Raw genomic sequence first — 18,243 nt, 5'->3', positions numbered from 1 at the left:
TAAATTAACTTTGCCAACTGAAGAGTGATATCATTTATAGTCTTACCTGATGGTCATTAAGGGTTCTTCATGTCTGGTATTTCCTTGGCAAATTTCCATTTCATTGATTTTGTTGTCCTTATCTGACAAAAGGTTTGTTGATTTCAGGTCACTAGGAGCAATGCCTCCAAAATTAAAATTAACTCTCCAACTGAGCAGCACACACTAGCCCAAGGCAATTAGACTGCTTCTTTCCTTCTAGGGGTAGAGTCAGCTCTGTTTGCCTGTCACTGGGCTCAAGGAATTATGAAGTATAAAGAGTTACAGTAGCAATTACAAAATATAAAGAGTTACGGCTGGGCATGGTGGCTCACGCCTGTAATCCCAGCACTTTGGGAGGCCGAGGCGGGCGGATCACCTGAGGTCAAGAGTTCGAGACCAGCCTGATCAACTTGGAGAAACCCCGTCTCTACTGAAAATACAAAATTATCTGGGCGTGGTGGCTCATGCCTGTAATCTCAGGTACTCGGGAGGCTGAAGCAGGAAAATCGCTTGAACCCAGGAGGCAGAGGTTGCGGTGAGCCGAGATCACACCCAGCTAAGATTGCTCCATTGTACTCCAGCCTAGGCAACAAGAGCGAAATGCCGTCTCAAAAAAAAAAAAAAAAAAAAAAAACAGTTACATATTCATTCATGTGATAGAACCAAAACATAACATAAACTGTTTCAAAATTGGGAGCATAAAATTCTCAGAGATTAGATTATCTTGTATCTAAAACAATTATTTCCCTGATAGAGAAAAGGGAAACCCACACATCCATTCCTCCACGCCTTGCCCTACCCAACATATTCACACACATTTCTATCACCTCTTAGACTCATACTCTCAGGGGCCTCTCAGGGGTTTCAGGAAGGCACCTCGTTCTCCAAAATGTTTCCAGCAGCAGCCACATCTCATTTGCAATTTTTCTAACTCACCTCAAGTACACATATTGCAGAGACTGTTTTAAAAAGCTTTATCAGGCCGGGCGTGGTGGCTCATGCCTGTAATCCCAGCACTTTGGGAGACTGAGGCAAGCAGATCACCTGAGGTCTGGAGTTCAAGGCCAGCCTGACCAACATGGAGAAACCCTGTCTCTACTAAAAAATACAAAATTAGCCGGGCATGGTGGCGCATGCCTGTAATTTCAGCTACTCGGGAGGCTGAGGCAGAAGAATCTCTTGAACCGGGGAGGCAGAGGTCGCGGTGAGCTGAGATCACGCCACTGCACTCCAGCCGGGCAACAACAGCAAAACTCTGTCTCAAAAAAAAAAGAAAATAAAAGCCTTATCTCTCTTCCTATATGGTATTACTTTTTGTAGCCAGAGAACCTTCCTCTGAAACTCTTATTTTCTGTGTGTTTTAGTTTTCTCCCAAAAAATGTGTTATAATTATACATTATGATTTGAATTTTAAAAAAGGATGCATCTCATCCATAATTCTACAAAGACAACAATTATTAACATCCTGGAGTATTTTCAAAGGCTCTTTTTTCTAAGGTATATTTTCTTAACTGCGATTATAACTTCACACGTAATTTTAAGAAAAATTAACCAGAGATTTTGAGTGTAGATTTTAACTAGTTTAATTTTACTACTGACATTCAGTGTAGAGAAAAGTGCCCCCAAAGAGAATATGTGGGTAAAGTATGAAGCTGGTAAATGCAAGAGTAATACAATATATGATAATGGTTATGATATCTGTAAATGAAAGACTTTGAGGCCAGGAAATACATGTTTTATGCATGTGACTTTCATATTATCTTAAATGGTGCACATGAGGAGGAGTGGAGAATTATAAAACCTGAATGTGTTATTCTAAGAAAGAAGGAATTAAAATTAGGAACCATTAGGAATGGCACATGTGCTGAGATTAGCAGTCGGAAACGTTTTCTTTAAAAAACGTAGAGGATTTTAGGGTAGGAATGACAAGACACTGGAACATTGAAAAAGTTCAGAGATAAGTTCACACATAAGACTTGTGTGCCCTGGGGAGAAATGGATAGTAAAGACATGTTTGTGGCCGGCAGAGAATCCTGGGAAGCTGTTTCACTGGACTTTGTCTGCAAGCAAAGCAATTTTACTTGGCATGAAGGAATCCAATTAAGATAGAAGAGAAAAAAGGAATGCCCAGGGAGGAACCCGTGACCGAAGAATCAGATTGAAATAGCTCTAGATTAGATTCTGAAGAAAAGTTAGAGTGACCCAGTAAAGATGGGTAGCATGAGAGGCGTAGAATAGTTACTCAAGGATTGTGAATAAGAAAGCAGCCAGCTTATTGATGGTATAATTAACATAGTGAGGAGGAATAGGAGATTTTAGTTGACCATGAGTTCATTTTGATCCCATGTTGTAAAGTTGTCACACACACACAAAAATCACATTCACAGTATGTGCCCATAGAGCTGCTGCAGAATTCCTTTATTTGCCCTGCTTAGCTCAGTCCCATTCTCTGAAACTGTTACTCTACTCTCTTCTCAATAATGATGACCAAGGCAGCAGCAGTAGGTAACATTTATTGAGTGCTTACTGTGTACCAGGCATCTGTTTTAATATACATTGACACCTCACTGTAACCCTGATTCCTCACTGTAACCCTGTAAAGTTGGAACTATTATTCTCTCCATTTTTCACAAGACACAAAACTGAGACACAGAGTCACACTGCTAGGAAGCACAGGCATTGGAATTTGAATCCCAGCTATCTGGCCTCAGAGCCTGAGCTCTACTGAATGGTACCCCAAACTCTTGCCCTGTTTTGGCAGATAACCTTAGCTCCTGCTTCACGGAGAAAGTTGAGGCTCTGCGGCCTTAAATCCTCACCTTCCTGTTCCTGTGCTTTATATCTGGATCTCCTGCCAACTTTCCTTCATCACAAGCGCAGCAATAGCCTTCTGCCCTACTTGGAGCTCCTCCCTCCACTTGTGCTGGTAATCCATCCTCTCCTGTCACTACATCAGTCAGAACCAAGTCCCCATTGATTCCCAGCCCCATCCATTCCCTCATTCTCCTTTCTGTTTATTTACTTTTATAAACATTTTTGTCTTACCCAGAATCTCTTCCTGTACCCTATGCCTCTAAATTTCTTTGGAGTAGAATCTCAATCATCTTTGTATCTCTAGAAAATATTTAAAATATATATATAAACTTTTATTTTCAATACAGAGGGTACATGTGCAGGTTTGTTATGTAAGTATATTGCATGATGCTGAGTGCTGAGGTTTGGGGTACAGATCTCGTGACCCAGTTAGTGAGCATACCATCCAATAGGTAGTTTTAGAAAAAATATTAAATAAAGTAAGTCAATCTGCATTGGATAAATAGTATTAGAACAAGGAAGCTGATGGTTCCCCCTCAGCTCTGTGCTGGTCAGAACATTCCTAGAGTATTGTGTTTTATTCTGGGCGTACAATTTGAGTGATGTGGACATATACTTGCATGTTCCTAGGCGTGGTGATAAAGGGACTTTAAACCATGCCGTGTTTAGGCAGGGTCAGCTGAAGGAAATTGGATTGTTTAGCCTACATAGCAGAAGACTTGAGGTACAAAAGAGCTGCTTCAAGTTTTTGAAAGACTGGCATGTAGAAGGATTACCCTTATTCTATATATCTCCAAAGAATATGACTAAGATCGGGAGGTGGAAGCTACACAGAAAATTATTTTTTTATTTTATTTTATTTTTTTTTGAGTTGGAGTCTTGCTCTGTCGCCCAGGCTGGAGGGCAGTGGCCCAATCTTGGCTCACTGCAAGCTCCACCTCCCGGGTTCACGCCATTCTCCTGCCTCAGCCTCCCGAGTAGCTGGGATTACAGGCGCCTACCACCACGCCCGGTTAAATTTTTTGTATTTTTAGTAGAGACGGGGATTCACCGTGTTAGCCAGGATGATCTCGATCTCCTGACCTTGGGATCAGCCCACCTTGGCCTCCCAAAGTGCTGGGATTACAGTCGTGAGCCACCATGGCCAGCCACAGAAAATGATTTTTATTCTTTTTTTTTTTTTTTTTGAGACAGGATCTAACTATGTTGCCCAGGCTGGAGTGCACCATCATAGCTCACTGCAACCCCAAACTCCTGGGCTCAAGCAATCTTCCTGAGTAGCTGGGACAACAGGTGTGCATCACCATACCACCCTAATTTTTAAAAATGTTTTTGTAGAAATGAGGTCCCACTATGTTGCCCAGGCTGGTCTTGAACTCCTGGGCTTAAGGAATCCTCCTGAGTAGCTGGGACTAAAGGAACACACCACCACATCTAGCTAATTTTTTTTTTTTTTTTTTTGAGATGCAGTCTCCCTCCATGCCCAGGCTGGAGGGCAGTGGCGCAATCTTGGCTCACTGCAACCTCCACCTCCTGGGTTCAAGTGATTCTCCTGCCACAGCCTCCTGAGTAGCTGGGATTACAGGCACACGCCACCACACCTGGCTAATTTTTTGCATTTTTAGTAGAGATAGGGTTTCGCCATGCTGGCCAGGCTGGTCTTGAGCTCCTGACCTCAGGTGATCCACCTGCCTTGGCCTCCCAAAGTACTGGAATTACAGGTGCAAGCCACCGTGTCAGGCCATCTGGCTAATTTTTAAAAATTTTTTATAGAGCCTGGGTTTTGCTATTTTGCCCAGCGTGATTTTGAACTCCTGGGCTCAAGCAATCCTCCTGCCTCAGCCCCGAGTGGCTAGGACTACAGTTGTGCACTACCACATCTGGCTAATTATTTTATTTCTTTGTAGAGATGAGGTCTTGCTACGTTTTCCAGTCTGGTGGATTTACAAAAAGAAGAAAAGCACCAAAGTTGTCCAATAGAGATTGCTCTGCCTTGAGAGATGTAGTGAATATCTTGTCACTAGAAGTGCTGTCTGGATGGTCATATGACAGGTGATTCTAGAGAAGATTTGAGCTTAAAAAGTATTTTTTGTTATACAGCCTTTAAGGTCTATCCTGATCTTAAATTCTGGAAGAGCTGGATCCTTTAGCCCAGTGTGTTCTATCCAGGATGCACATTAGAATCACCTGGGGAAGTTTTAGGACCCCCCCCCCCCCCCATACCAATGCTCACATCCCATCTCAGGTCAGTTAAATTGGAATGTTCTGACCAGGGCTTGGGCATTGGTATTTTTTAAGAGCTCCTCAGTTCATCCTGGCTAACACAGTGAAACCCTGTCTCTACTAAAAATACAAAAAATTAGCCAGATATGGTGGCAGATGCCTGTAGTCCCAGCTACTCGGGAGGCTGAGGCAGGAGAATGGCATGAACCTGGGAGGCAGGGCTTGCAGTGAGCCGAGATCGTGCCACTGCCCTCCAGCCTCCAGCCTGGGCGACAGAACGAGACTCCGTCTAAAAAAAAAAAGCTCCTCAGTTGATTCTAAAGTACAATCAAGTCTGAAAACCTCCAATTTAGCTCAACCAAGCTGAATTGAGTAAGATAGTGTGATAGTGTGGGTTAGTGTTTTTTACATTAAATACAGTACTTGTACTTGTTTTATGTAGGTCAGTGTAATGTAAATGCCATTATATATTATATTTATGCCTGATTCAAATTCTTATGTATTGTGACATATTAAATACAGGAATAAAACTGAATTTCTAACAAATCATAAGGATGCTCAGCATAAAGGATTTTGTCCATAGCTATTTTCTTAAAATGTAGGCATGTACATGCATGCACAGACACACACACACACACACACACACACAAATGCACACACATACGGAGGAAGATTTCTTGTAGCATTTGGTAAACAATTGAATGAGTTGATTATTGGTCTGCTCAGAATAATAAATTGGGTATTATAAATTTGCAAAGTTATTGCATTCCTTAAAGCAACCAGTATGCCTTTTATTTGGATATTGATCTGGGTCCATGTCATTGTGTGCTAGTAGTAAAGCTGGAAGGAGTATGTAGAAATGAAAAGAAATACTTGGCATTGGGTATTGGCTTTTTCTGGAGCCACTCAAAGAAAATAAACGAATATCACTACAAATATTTCTAATTTTTTTTTATTTGTTATGTTTAGTTGCGTCTCTAGTAAGATGAGAGCTGTTCTCCTGAAGTAGTTTCCTACTTGTTAAAATTTTGACTTCCTTCTGTTTAACTTTCTCTTTAAAGCTATTGGTGTCAGCAACCAGAGGGAAACCACTGTAGTTTGGGACAGGATAACTGGAGAGCCTCTCTACAATGCTGTGGGTAAGCTGTCATGCATGGATGTCAAATGTAGGGCCTTTCTTCACATTGCAAATGTGGTCATGTTAAAAAATATCTTGCTAAAAAAACATGCAGTTGCCAGGCGTGGTGGCTCACGCCTGTAATCCCAGCACTTTGGGAGACTGAGGTGGGTGGATCATGAGGTCAGGAGTTCAAGACCAACCTGGAAACCCCTTCTCTACTAAAAATACAAAAATTAGCCGGGTGTGGTGACACACGCCTGTAGTCCCAGCTACTCGGGAGGCTGAGGCAGGAGAATTGCTTGAACCTGGGAGGTAGAGGTTGCAGTGAACCAAGGCCTTGCCATCGCACTCCAGCCTGGGCAACAAAGTGAGACTCCATCTCAAAAAAAAAAAAAAAAAAAAAAAAGCATGCAGTCATGGTCCCTATAATCTTGATGGGATGGCAGAAGAGTCTGCTAAGAAATTGACTGCTGTATATTTACCATTTTTGGATCATACATATTCACATATTGTATGTGAATTAACTCTCCTATGCTCTCTCTCTTGCTGATTGTCTTACAAATGGGCAAATGTTTGCCAAATTGTTTTGACATCTAAAAGAGATCTTACCTCCTTACCCTCAAAAAATTGAAATAACGTATGTTCACAGTCATTTTTCTACAAAGTACTTGTGTGTTTGTCTTTCCATCTAGGAATCTGAATTCTTCTTGTAAGGTTATAAAAATAGAATATTCAAATTTTAGCTGCTTCTGCTACACATGTGGCTATTTGAGCAGGGATTAAAAAGTCCGAAATCTCAAATATACCACTTTTAGGTATCACAACTTATTAGGTGTAAATGATCCTAAGTATATTTTAGCATCATTATTAGCATATGACAGTTGTTGAACTGAATGACATGACCACTTCCTAAAAGGAAAATTTTGTTCTAAATTGCAATCACTAAAAGACTTCATTGTGTCAGATAGCAAAGCACAATTTTTTAGCCATAAAATACTAGGTTGTGGAGTGGGGAATGGAATCAGAAATTATCAGAGAGGGGATAATTTTGGAGGAATAATCTTTATTAAAAGTTAAAGTAATGTTATTGTATTATAGGAAAGCATTTACTATGTTTTCTACATTTATGATAAAATAAATTCTCAAAAAATTTGAAAGAATTACAACTAAAGATCCTTTTAGCACATCTTTTTCTGTACTGTTTTTTTTCTTTCTTTCTTTTTTTTATTGAGACAAGGGTCTTGCTGTTGCACAGGCTGGGGTGCAATGGCACAACCTCGGCTCACTGCAACTTCCGCCTCCTGGGTTCAAGCAATTCTCCTGCCTCAGCCTCCCAAGTAGCTGGGATCACAGGCACCCACCACCACGCCCAGCTATTTGTGTGTGTGTGTGTGTGTGTGTTGTGTGTGTGTGTGTGTTTTAGTCGAGATGGGGTTTCACCATGGTGGCCAGGCTGGTCTTGAACTCCTGACCTCAGGTGATCCACCTGTCTCAGCCTCCCAAAGTGCTGGGATTACTGGTGTAAGCCACCACGCCCAGCCAAAAGTAGATCTTTTAAATGTTTATTTTGTTCTCATTCTCATGAGTAGTTCATTTTGAATATAAGTAAGACAGACTAATGACTAGTATTTAGGAGAGTATCCTTTGATAGATCAGTGTTAGCTAATTTCCTGAACTAGTTAAGGTTTTACTTTCTTTTGTTTTCTTAATGAAAGGAAGAGCCGGCCGGGCGCGGTGGCTCAAGCTGTAATCCCAGCACTTTGGGAGGCTGAGACGGGCGGATCACGAGGTCAGGAGATCGAGACCATCCTGGCTAACACGGTGAACCCCGTCTCTACTAAAAATACAAAAAAACTAGCCGGCGAGGTGGCTGGCGCCTGTAGTCCCAGCTACTCGGAGGCTGAGGCAGGAGAATGGCGTGAACCCGGGAGGCGGAGCTTGCAGTGAGCCGAGATCCCGCAACTGCACTCCAGCCTGGGGGCAGAGCGAGACTCTGTCTAAAAAAAAAAAAAAAAAAAACAAAAGAAAGGAAGGGCCTACTCACACAAACCAGAAAGTTCCAGTTAAATTCTGAGCTTTTTTTTTTTCTTTTTTCTTTTTTTGAGACAGAGTCTTCTCTTTCACCCAGGCTGAAGTGCAGTGGCACAATCTCGGCTCACTCTACCTCCCAGGTTTTAGTGATTTTCATGCCTCGGCCTCCCAAGTAGCTGGGATTATAGGTGTGCACCATCACGCCTGGCTAATTTTTGTATTTTCAGTAGATACAGGGTTTCACCATGTTGGCCGGGCTGGTCTCAAACTCCTGACCTCAGGTGGTCCGCCCACCTTCGCACGCCTGGCCAGTTCCAGTTAAATTCTAAACATTGAATTGTAAAAATGGAACTTTGGACTTTGAGTTGTTATTTTTCAAATAATGCAACTAGGTAAGCTGAAGTTACTCTTACAGTAAAGATTTAAGTAAATGTTTTACTAGAAAATCTTTCTGTGATGTGCTTATTTACTTATTTCCTTCTCTTCTGCCTGTGTCTCTCTGCACCCCTCCCCCATTCTACATGCTTTGCAGTATTAATTCAAATGTTCATAGAATATGAGGAACTCTTTTCTTCTATCCTGAGCCACATGCATGTTTTGAGAACCTCTTACATGTTTGATGTTATCCTGGGTACTATAAAAGATACAAATTATATTGGCTGTTTTTGTAAGCACTTTATAATCTAGTTTTGGAAAGGAAAAACTAGATTAGGGAACAATCCATAAAACAAAATTAGGGAATAGTTGATAAATCATGTGTTGATAAGTTGAATAGGAATTAGAGCAAGTACATATCAGTATGGATTTTGAAATTTTAGCATACTTTTCACAGTGGAGGTTGAACTCCACTTGGGCCTTGAAGTGTATGTTGGATTGCATTAGGAAAAGAGAAAATTGAGGAATAATGTGAACAAGCTATGAAGGTGAAAATGTGCACACATATTTTGCCAGAGTAAAGAAATGGATGAGTTTCATGCATAGGTTGACTCATTTTTTTATTTTTAGTAGAACTAGCAGTGATAATAATACTCAGTAAGTGCTAACTGCTATTACTTTGGGATTGTGCTAAGTATTTTACCCATATTATTTAATCTCACTGACCCTGTGAAACAGATTTTACTACCCCTATTTTATAAATTAATTGTGGAAAAGCTCTATAACTTGTCCAATGGCATGTAGCTATAAGTAGAGTAAAGCCACAGTTTAAACATGAACACTCTCCAACCTCAAAACTTATGTTCTATTTTGAATAGACAGGGGTTGGTGAGGATATAGAGGGGGCTGAAAGCCATGCAGTGTAGTGTAGACTTAAGGCACGGGGCAGCTTGAGGCAAAACAGATGATAAAGGAGAGTTTAGCCATCCCATGGTGGTGGAATGGGTTGTTTCAAGCACATCAGTGTGCTGAGAACAGCCAGAAAACCTGGATGAAAATGAAATAAAATTCTGAAGAACTGGAAGGCTACCAAGGCAGTGAGGAGAGGAGGAAAGCCCAGAGATGTAAGCCTAGCACTTGGTGTTGCCTATCTCCTAGAGACATCGGTAGGTTCTGAAAGGAGTATCTGACAGGTCCATAAAGACAAGGAGGCAAAAGGTGGAGTCAAGGGCTGCCAAGGGTGAGGATGAGTATTGGTAAAATCCCAGACTTTGAACTGAAACTGTGAAAGGTCAAATCCTGAAAGTGAGGTAGACTGAAAAATAAAGCAACCCTCACAGGAATTGAAGCCCAGATTCAAATGATCTTTAACGCTAATTGGATTAAGATGATCTGAGATTGCTAATGCTAGTGGCCTAACTTCCTTTCAGAAATAAAAGTAAATCCTTTCTGGAGGAAGACAACATCAATTAGAGCCTCAAAAAATCTCTAGAATTTTTCATATGCATTATCTAGTTTTCTATTAAAAAAACCATGCATACAAAACAAAACGTGACTGAAAAGCAACAGAAACAAGTGACATTAGAAACAAACTCAAGAAATTCAGATACTAGAGTTTTTAGACTTTAAAATAGCCATAATTAATATGTTCAAGGAATTAATTGACAAGATTGAGATTGATAATCTTGGCAAAGAATTGGAAGTCCATTTTAAATGGACATTCTAGAACTGTATTAAGAACTCAATTGAATGGCCGGGCGCGGTGGCTCAAGCCTGTAATCCCAGCACTTTGGGAGGCCAAGACGGGTGGATCACGAGGTCAGGAGATCGAGACCATCCTGGCAAACACGGTGAAACCCCGTCTCTACTAAAAAAATACAAAAAACTAGCCGGGCGAGGTGGTGGGCGCCTGTAATCCCAGCTACTCGGGAGGCTGAGGCAGGAGAATGGCGTAAACCCGGGAGGCGGAGCTGGCAGTGAGCTGAGATCCGCCACTGCACTCCAGCCTGGGCGACAGAGCGAGACTCTGTCTCAAAAAAAAAAAAAGAACTCAATTGATGGGGTTTTACCATCAGAGGAGACATAGCTGAAGATGAATTTGTGAGCTGGAAGATGAATCAGAACTGCAAGAGAGAGTAAAATATTTAGACTGAAGCACAGAGAAACAAAAGTTTAGAAAATGCACAAAAGAATGTAAGAGAAAGATGGGAAAAGGTGAAGAAGTTTAATATATTTGTAATTGGACTTCCAGAAGGAAAGGAAAGAGAAAAAACAAGGCAGAAATAACATTTGACAGATAATGGGAGAAAGTTTTTCAAAACTGATGAAGGATAGCAAGCTGTAGATTCAATAAGCACTATAATCCCTAGGCAAGATAAATATACAGAAGACCATACTTATGCTGGGATATGAAGATATAAAGTTTTGAAGTAGCCTGAGGAAAAAAGATATGTAAACTTCAAAAAGAGTGACGCTAAGACTTTCAGCTAAGTTATCAATGGAAACAAAGGAAGTCAGAATGCAATGGAATGAAACCTTTAAAGTACTCAAAGAAAGTAACTTCCACATACAGTTCTATATCCAGTGAAAAAACTATTAAGAAATGAAAGTGAAATATACTAGGAGTTGGTGAGGATATAGAGGTCACCAAAAGCTATGCAGAGTAGTGCAGACTTGATACACTAGGCAGCTAACCCATTGTCTTAGTCCATTCAGGCTACTGTAACAAAATACCCTAGATTGGATAATTTATAAACAACAAAAATTATATTGTTTATACATTGGATAGGGCATAAAGAGGAGGGAGAAAATAAAGCAGGCCTGTGAGATTTTCAGCCGGAGAGAACAGAAGGAAATTAAATAATATTTAGGGGGTACCAACCTGAGAGAAAAAATGGCCTTGTTTTGGACAAGGTGAGTATTGGACTTGTAATAGAAGCTAATTCTGGGCAATGAGAAATTAGATGGTTCCAAATGTAGACTTGAAAATTGATAACATAGATGTGATAATCTCAATTTATTATAGATGAACTCACTATAGTAATTAATGTAAAATTAATCCAATGAAAGAATAGGTGCCTTTCTGTGTTCCAGGTTTTGTGATAACCCTTGGCATATAGTGACAAACCAGGAAGACCTTGTACTTGCCTTTGTGCTACAGAAACTAAGGATGGGAGTTTGAAAGCTAGAAGGAGAAAGGGAAATAGGAAAGGAGGAGAGCCACTAAGAAATAACAAGGATAGATTCTGCCTCCAGTTATTATTATTTTTTTTTTTTTGAGACGGAGTCTCACTCTGTCGCCCAGGCTGGAGTGCAGTGGCCGGATCTCAGCTCACTGCAAGCTCCGCCTCCCGGGTTCATGCCATTCTCCTGCCTCAGCCTCCCGAGTAGCTGGGACTACAGGCGCCCGCCACCGCGCCCGGCTAGTTTTTTGTATTTTTTTTTTTAGTAGAGACGGGGTTTCACCATATTAGCCAGGATGGTCTCGATCTCCTGACCTCGTGATCCACCCGTCTCGGCCTCCCAAAGTGCTGGGATTACAGGCTTGAGCCACCGCGCCTGGCCTCTGCCTCCAGTTATATTTCATCCAGGAAAACACTGAAGTGTCATATCTCCATGTAGGTCTTCAGTTGAAAATATCAACATAATATTAAATCTTCAGCACTTTTATTCTAAAGCAACACAAGGTAGGATGGATGGAAACAATGAGACTTTCACATATATTTGTCTTTGAACTTCTTTTGCTTTGTTTATATCACAGTCTGTGGGTTTTATACTTTTTTCTCTGTCTCAGTTCAGGCTGCTTTAACAAAAATATCATAGGCTGGGTGGCTTATAGAGTAGAAATTTATTTCTCACATTTCTGGAAGCTAGAAGTTCAAGATCAAGGTGCTCACCCATCTGGTGTCTAGTGAAGACCTACTTCTTGGTTTGCAGATGACTGTCTTCTCATCCTCATATGGCAGAGAGTGACAAAAAGAAAGCAAGCTCTCTCCTCTTTTAATGAGGGTACTGATCTCATTAATGAGGGCTCCACCCTCATGATCTAATTTACCTCTCAAAGGTCCCATCTCTAATACCGTCATATAGGAGTTAAGATTTTAACATGTGAATTTGGAAGAGACATGTACATTCAGTCCATAGCATTCTCTTTGTATGTTTTCTTCTTTCCTTGTCTATTTCTCTTGTAAATCTCTATAACTCTAGGCCTGTCCTTCTCCTCTTTATTTCTCTGTCTTACTAAATTATACAACAGATGATATATGCATATATATAGCTGTATATAAATATATATATTTTTAAATAGAGATAGGGTCTCACTGTGTTGAGTAGGCTGGTCTTGAACTCCTGGCCTCAAGTGATCCTCCCATCTCGGCCTCCCAAAGTGCTGGGATTACAGGTGTGAGCCACCATGCCCGGCCAGATGAGCAATATTTATTACAAACAAGCATATGAGAGGAGCACCTTATGTTTCCCTTTTTAAAAACTTCTATGTGGCCTCCTTTCTTTATGGCCCAGGGATACTTGATAAGCAATAATTCACTCACCCCCACTACAGTAACAGAAAAACCAAGATAGGAGAACTTCAGGGTATCATTGTTGGCCACGGCATAGGCTTGATGAAGGTTAAGACCGAGAAGGGCTATTTGTTTTTGCTTGCAATAAAGGTATGTTCATTTATTGACATCTTTTCTATCAGATACAATTATAAACAGAAAAAAATTTAAGTGGGTCCATTGAGGAACAGATGGCCTAATTTACAAGTTCTATATATTTTTTTTAATTCTGTGATTAACAAGGTAAACATTAATGTGATATCTAAAATGGGGAAATGTCACTTTGCATCACTGCTTCCCAGCCACTGTGCCATGATGCAGGCATTTACAATAATGACCTCATTGATGGATCCGCAAGAGCTTTGTGGCCCTGGATCTGAAGCAGGCCTTGGGCTTCTCCTGCCTCTTTTCAGTTATCTGAGTCCTCCTGGTACTTCTCTCTCTCCCTTTTAGCATTATCTTCAATATTCCCTTCCACGGGGTTTCCTCTACCCACCCATTTTTCTAAGCCTTTTCCTTCCAAAGGCAGCTTTTATTAATGGTCTACATAACTGGTTGTCTTCTATTATTGAAAAAGTAATTAAGCCACAGACTCAATTGATCAGGAAGCACAAAACTACCCAAGTAGTTAAAATGTGAAGTGGGAGAAGGCTTGAATCAGTGATGTTTAGTATGTTTACACATACATTTTACTGATGCTATCAGAGAAATGTTCTGTCCGAACTTTAATGGCCTAGCTGTATTTCCCCCTAATTGGCCAAGTTTGCTTACTCACCACTGCAGTTGATTGGTATGCATGATAACTATAGACCAATATGACCCTCACTCTGGTAGCTTTCTGTAGAGCACAATTCTTGATTTAATATAAAAATACCATTCATAGGCCGGGCGTGGTGGCTCACGCCTATAATCCCAACACTTTGGGAGGCCAAGGTGGGTGGATCACCTGAGGTCGGGAGTTTGAGACCAGCCTGACCAACATGGAGAAACCCCGTCTCTACTAAAAATACAAAATTAGCTGGGCGTGGTGGTGCATGCCTGTAATCCCAGCTACTCGGGAGACTGAGGTAGGAGAATTGCTTGAACCTAGGATGCAGAGGTTGCAATGAGCTGAGATTGCACCATTACACTCCAGCCTGGGCAACAAGAGTGAAACTCCATCTCAAAAAAAGAAAAGAGCTGGGCGCGGTGGCTCAAGCCTGTAATCCCAGCACTTTGGGAGGCCGAGACGGGCGGATCACGAGGTCAGGAGATCGAGACCATCCTGGCTAACAAGGTGAAACCCCGTCTTTACTAAAAAAATACAAAAAACTAGCCGGGCGTGGTGGCGGGCACCTGTAGTCCCAGCTACTCGGGAGGCTGAGGTGAGAGAATGGCGTAAACCCGGGAGGTGGAGCTTGCAGTGAGCTGAGATCCGGCCACTGCACTCCAGCCTGGGCGACAGAGTGAGACTCCGTCTCAAAAAAAAAAAAAAAAGAAAAGAAAAAAGGAAACCATTCATAGAAGGGACTAATCCAGCAAGGCAAGAGTCCCTGGCTTAACACTTAGTATATTAAAGAAAACCACCCACAAAAAATATTTCATTGTCCCTGAAACATTTTTCTATATTTAAATGGTAGTGCAAACATTTTTTTTCTAAGATGTTGGATTTAAAGTTCCCAGTGGCACACATAACTCTTTATGCAGAGTGTTGCAATTTTAAAGATTGGTTATCGTTTTTACATTTGTTTTCACATACTGGTTAATAGTGGGCCAATTATTAAACCTATGTGATCATGAGTTGAGATCTGAACCTTGAGCTCAGTCCTTTTATCTTTTCTGGAACTGGCTTATGTTTCAAAGAATCAGCAGAAAAGAAAACCATAGATGACAAACCACCTAAAACTCCTAAGCACACTTAACTTTAAACAATAAAGTATGTTTTTTTTTTTTTTAATTGGTTCTTTGTGGGAGGTTTTTCACTTTTGTAAAATCTAGAATTTTCAGCTTCATTAAGATCCACTTATTTTCCATTAAAAAAAATTCCATTATTACAGGATTCTTTGAAAACCTTACATCTCCCTCAATCCTGGGTAAAGAAATACTGCTGTATTTTGGAGTGATTGAATTATTCAAATCTGTCCAAATAAAAAGAAACTGACTTAGTTTTTAACTTTGAGTTCTCCAATCTTTAATAATTATTTTTATCCCGTTAAGACTGTGACGTCATCATGGCTATACCTACCTAGAGGTTTAATTGAGATTCAGGCTCTGGGTTCAGATCCTAGCTTTTCCACTTCCTACAATTCTGTGCCTGTTCCCTTGAGAGTTAAACTGGGGGGATGAATAGTGTATACCTTATAGGCTTGAGGTGTAGATCAGTGCGTTAATCCATGTAGGATACTTAAGCCAGGGCCTGACAAACTCTAAGGCTTCAGTAATTGTTAGCTAGGGCCACTGTTCTGAATTGGCTGATAGCCTTTTTCATCCAGTAATGCCAGATGAAATGATTGGTTTATACATGACAGGTGTTCCTAGCGGAAATGCAGAGCCTACCTGGAATCACCCACGCTCAAGTCAGTCATTGATATTTTGGCATTTTATACCCAAGAGCTGAAATTGGCTTTAGCCCCCGCCTTTTGGCATATATATAAATCAAATTTTCCTCCCCAACTCTCTGTTTTACTTTTGGCCTCACCTGTTTCTGAGAATGTCATCCCGTGAGGGGCAGCCATCAATATAATCTCTTCTACCTTGCAAATGACCACTTACCCAGCTTAATTAATAGCTTAGCTTTTGACAAATTGTAAAATGCCATAACTAAATCTGTTTTACTATCATGTCTCTTGTGGGAGAAACAACCCGTAACACTTTGTGTAACTGTCAGGAGTCTGTGCTTAAGATGTGTTCTGTAACCTGGAGCCTCACCTTCACCTCACTTCCTATCACCCTAGCAGCTCATGACAGACCATTTCAGAGAAGATTTATTATTTGTCTTTGTTTCTAGTCAACTGGAAATCAGTGAGATGATTTTAGTGGTTTTTTTTTTTTTTTTTACTGTATTTTGTTTTTCCTTCTATTGTTATGACTAATGAAACACTGGAAATTTATGAGGTTTTATTATTCTAAATATTTTTAAAATAATTTATTCCTCTGTACTGTTTGTTACTATGTCACTAACTCTAGTCCATGGGGATTGAGGCAACTACATTTATCTTCACTCTTCAAACTTTTTGTTTTTTCCAGAACAAACTAAATCTACCAGACAGATTGGGTGTGACTATTTAATACAAATAAGTTCAGATCGTCTAAGTTGTTTTTATTAACTTACTTATTTGGTGGGCTTGACCATTTAATTCCGCTTTACTTGGTGTAGATAAGGGGAGGGACATACCTTCTAGAAGTGGGCTGTCTAGTGTTCTGGAATCCCTAGCATCTATTTTCCTTCAATTTTTTTCCTAATTACTTTGGAAGTTAGCAATCCCCTGTTCCCTCTAGACACATTGCTCCCTTCTGTGGAGGTGCCTTTTACTCCCAGCTATCTTACCAGGAAAGTGCTTTCTTGGGGACCTGCCTTCCCAAAGCAGCCCTTCCATGTCTTAGTGCAGATGGTCACAACAGACTGTAGCATGCTCCTTGCCATTCCTTTCTAACATCCCCTAGGATTGTGCTCCCTCAGTACATCATCCATCATTTCTTTTTTTTTTTTTTTTTTTTTTTTTTTGAGACGGAGTCTTGCTCTGCCACCCAGGCTGGAGTGCAGTGGCCGGATCTCAGCTCACTGCAAGCTCCGCCTCCCGGGTTCACGCCATTCTCCTGTCTCAGCCTCCCGAGTAGCTGGGACTACAGGCGCCCGCCTCGTCGCCCGGCTAGTTTTTTGTATTTTTTAGTAGAGACGGGGTTTCACCGTATTAGCCAGGATGGTCTCGATCTCCTGACCTCGTGATCCGCCCGTCTCGGCCTCCCAAAGTGCTGGGATTACAGGCTTGAGCCACCGCGCCCGGCCATCATTTCAATTTAGTGGTTGAATGAGTAGTCGATTATCACCTGAGCCACTTTTCTAATTAGGATGCATATATGTTGCCAGGTAGAGAAGAGTCATCCTAAACAAGAAGCAGGTATTTACCTGTCTTCATCCAAATGAAAATATTATTGAATCAGAGATTTATACTGGACTTCCTTTGTTCCCTTTCTGCTCCCTGCCTCTTCCTTTTCTTTTTCTACACTCCAGTGTGTAGAAAAATGTTCATTCTGACGAACTTGCCCAAGTGATCTATCATTTCCTAATGGTCAACAAGAGACCTTGAACCTGGCCATCTCTAGCATGAATTGCCCTTATTTCTCTAATGCTCCAGCTGCTCCAGTTTCTCCTGGCCCTTCAGTTCCAGTTGCCGTTGTTCCCTCTGGCTCTTCAGTTCCAGCTGCTGGTACTTCCTCAGGTATTGGTGCTCTAGCTATTGCTCACTTCCCAGCCTCCCAAGTCCTATATGTTGGGGGAAATTGACTTCTGCTGCCAGATCTGGATCTGTCATTCCTTTTGATTGTTCTCAGAGATTACCTACACAAGGGGCTTAGTCCTCCAGCTTGGGAGTCTTCTCTTTGGCTTTTGGTCTCTTCTGCAAATCTAATTCTGCCGTCTTAGCTTCTTTAATGAGTTTTCTAATTTTTTTGTTCTTAATTCAATTAATTTTGAGCATTTGTGAATTGCTTGGTAGTGTACCAAACACTGATCGTTTTCTCTTTGGCAGTTTTACTAATGCATTCCATGTATTCTAACTGCCTTAACGTCTGGCTATAAAAACAAAGTAATTATTACGACAGCTTTCTGTGATCATGGAACAATGGAAGGAGAAAGACTTTAGAGACCATCTAGTCCAACCTCCTTATTTTATATTTACAGAATCCAGACCAAGAAGGGTAAAATGAGTTGCTTAAGTCACATAGCTTATTGTTGGCAAAGCCAAACATTGAATTTTGGTCTCCCTGATTTCACATCCAGTGTTTTGATTCTTTGTGGTGAGGATTTAACTCTGTGTTTACCGCTATTGTCAGTCATAGCTGCAAACTTTCAAGTGAGGAATAAAGTGCCTCAGTGGTCCTTGCTAATAAACAATAGAATCACAG

At 40.9% G+C, this 18,243-nt stretch overlaps 1 protein-coding gene across 1 annotated transcript in view; it reads left to right on the top strand.

The window, feature by feature from the left end:
- The window catches only part of GK (glycerol kinase), an 81,557-nt gene that overhangs the window by 19,741 nt on the left and 43,573 nt on the right, over positions 1-18,243 (top strand). Inside the window, 1 exon segment of the mRNA XM_033201839.1 lies at positions 6,120-6,197. Within this exon segment, the coding sequence (XP_033057730.1) occupies positions 6,120-6,197 (78 nt within the window).

This window comes from Trachypithecus francoisi, unplaced genomic scaffold (assembly GCF_009764315.1).
Source record: "Trachypithecus francoisi isolate TF-2019V2 unplaced genomic scaffold, Tfra_2.0 Lachesis_group6, whole genome shotgun sequence".
In the NCBI taxonomy this organism is placed as follows: Eukaryota; Metazoa; Chordata; class Mammalia; order Primates; family Cercopithecidae; genus Trachypithecus; species Trachypithecus francoisi.
This window is presented reverse-complemented; position numbering and strand designations above follow the sequence as displayed.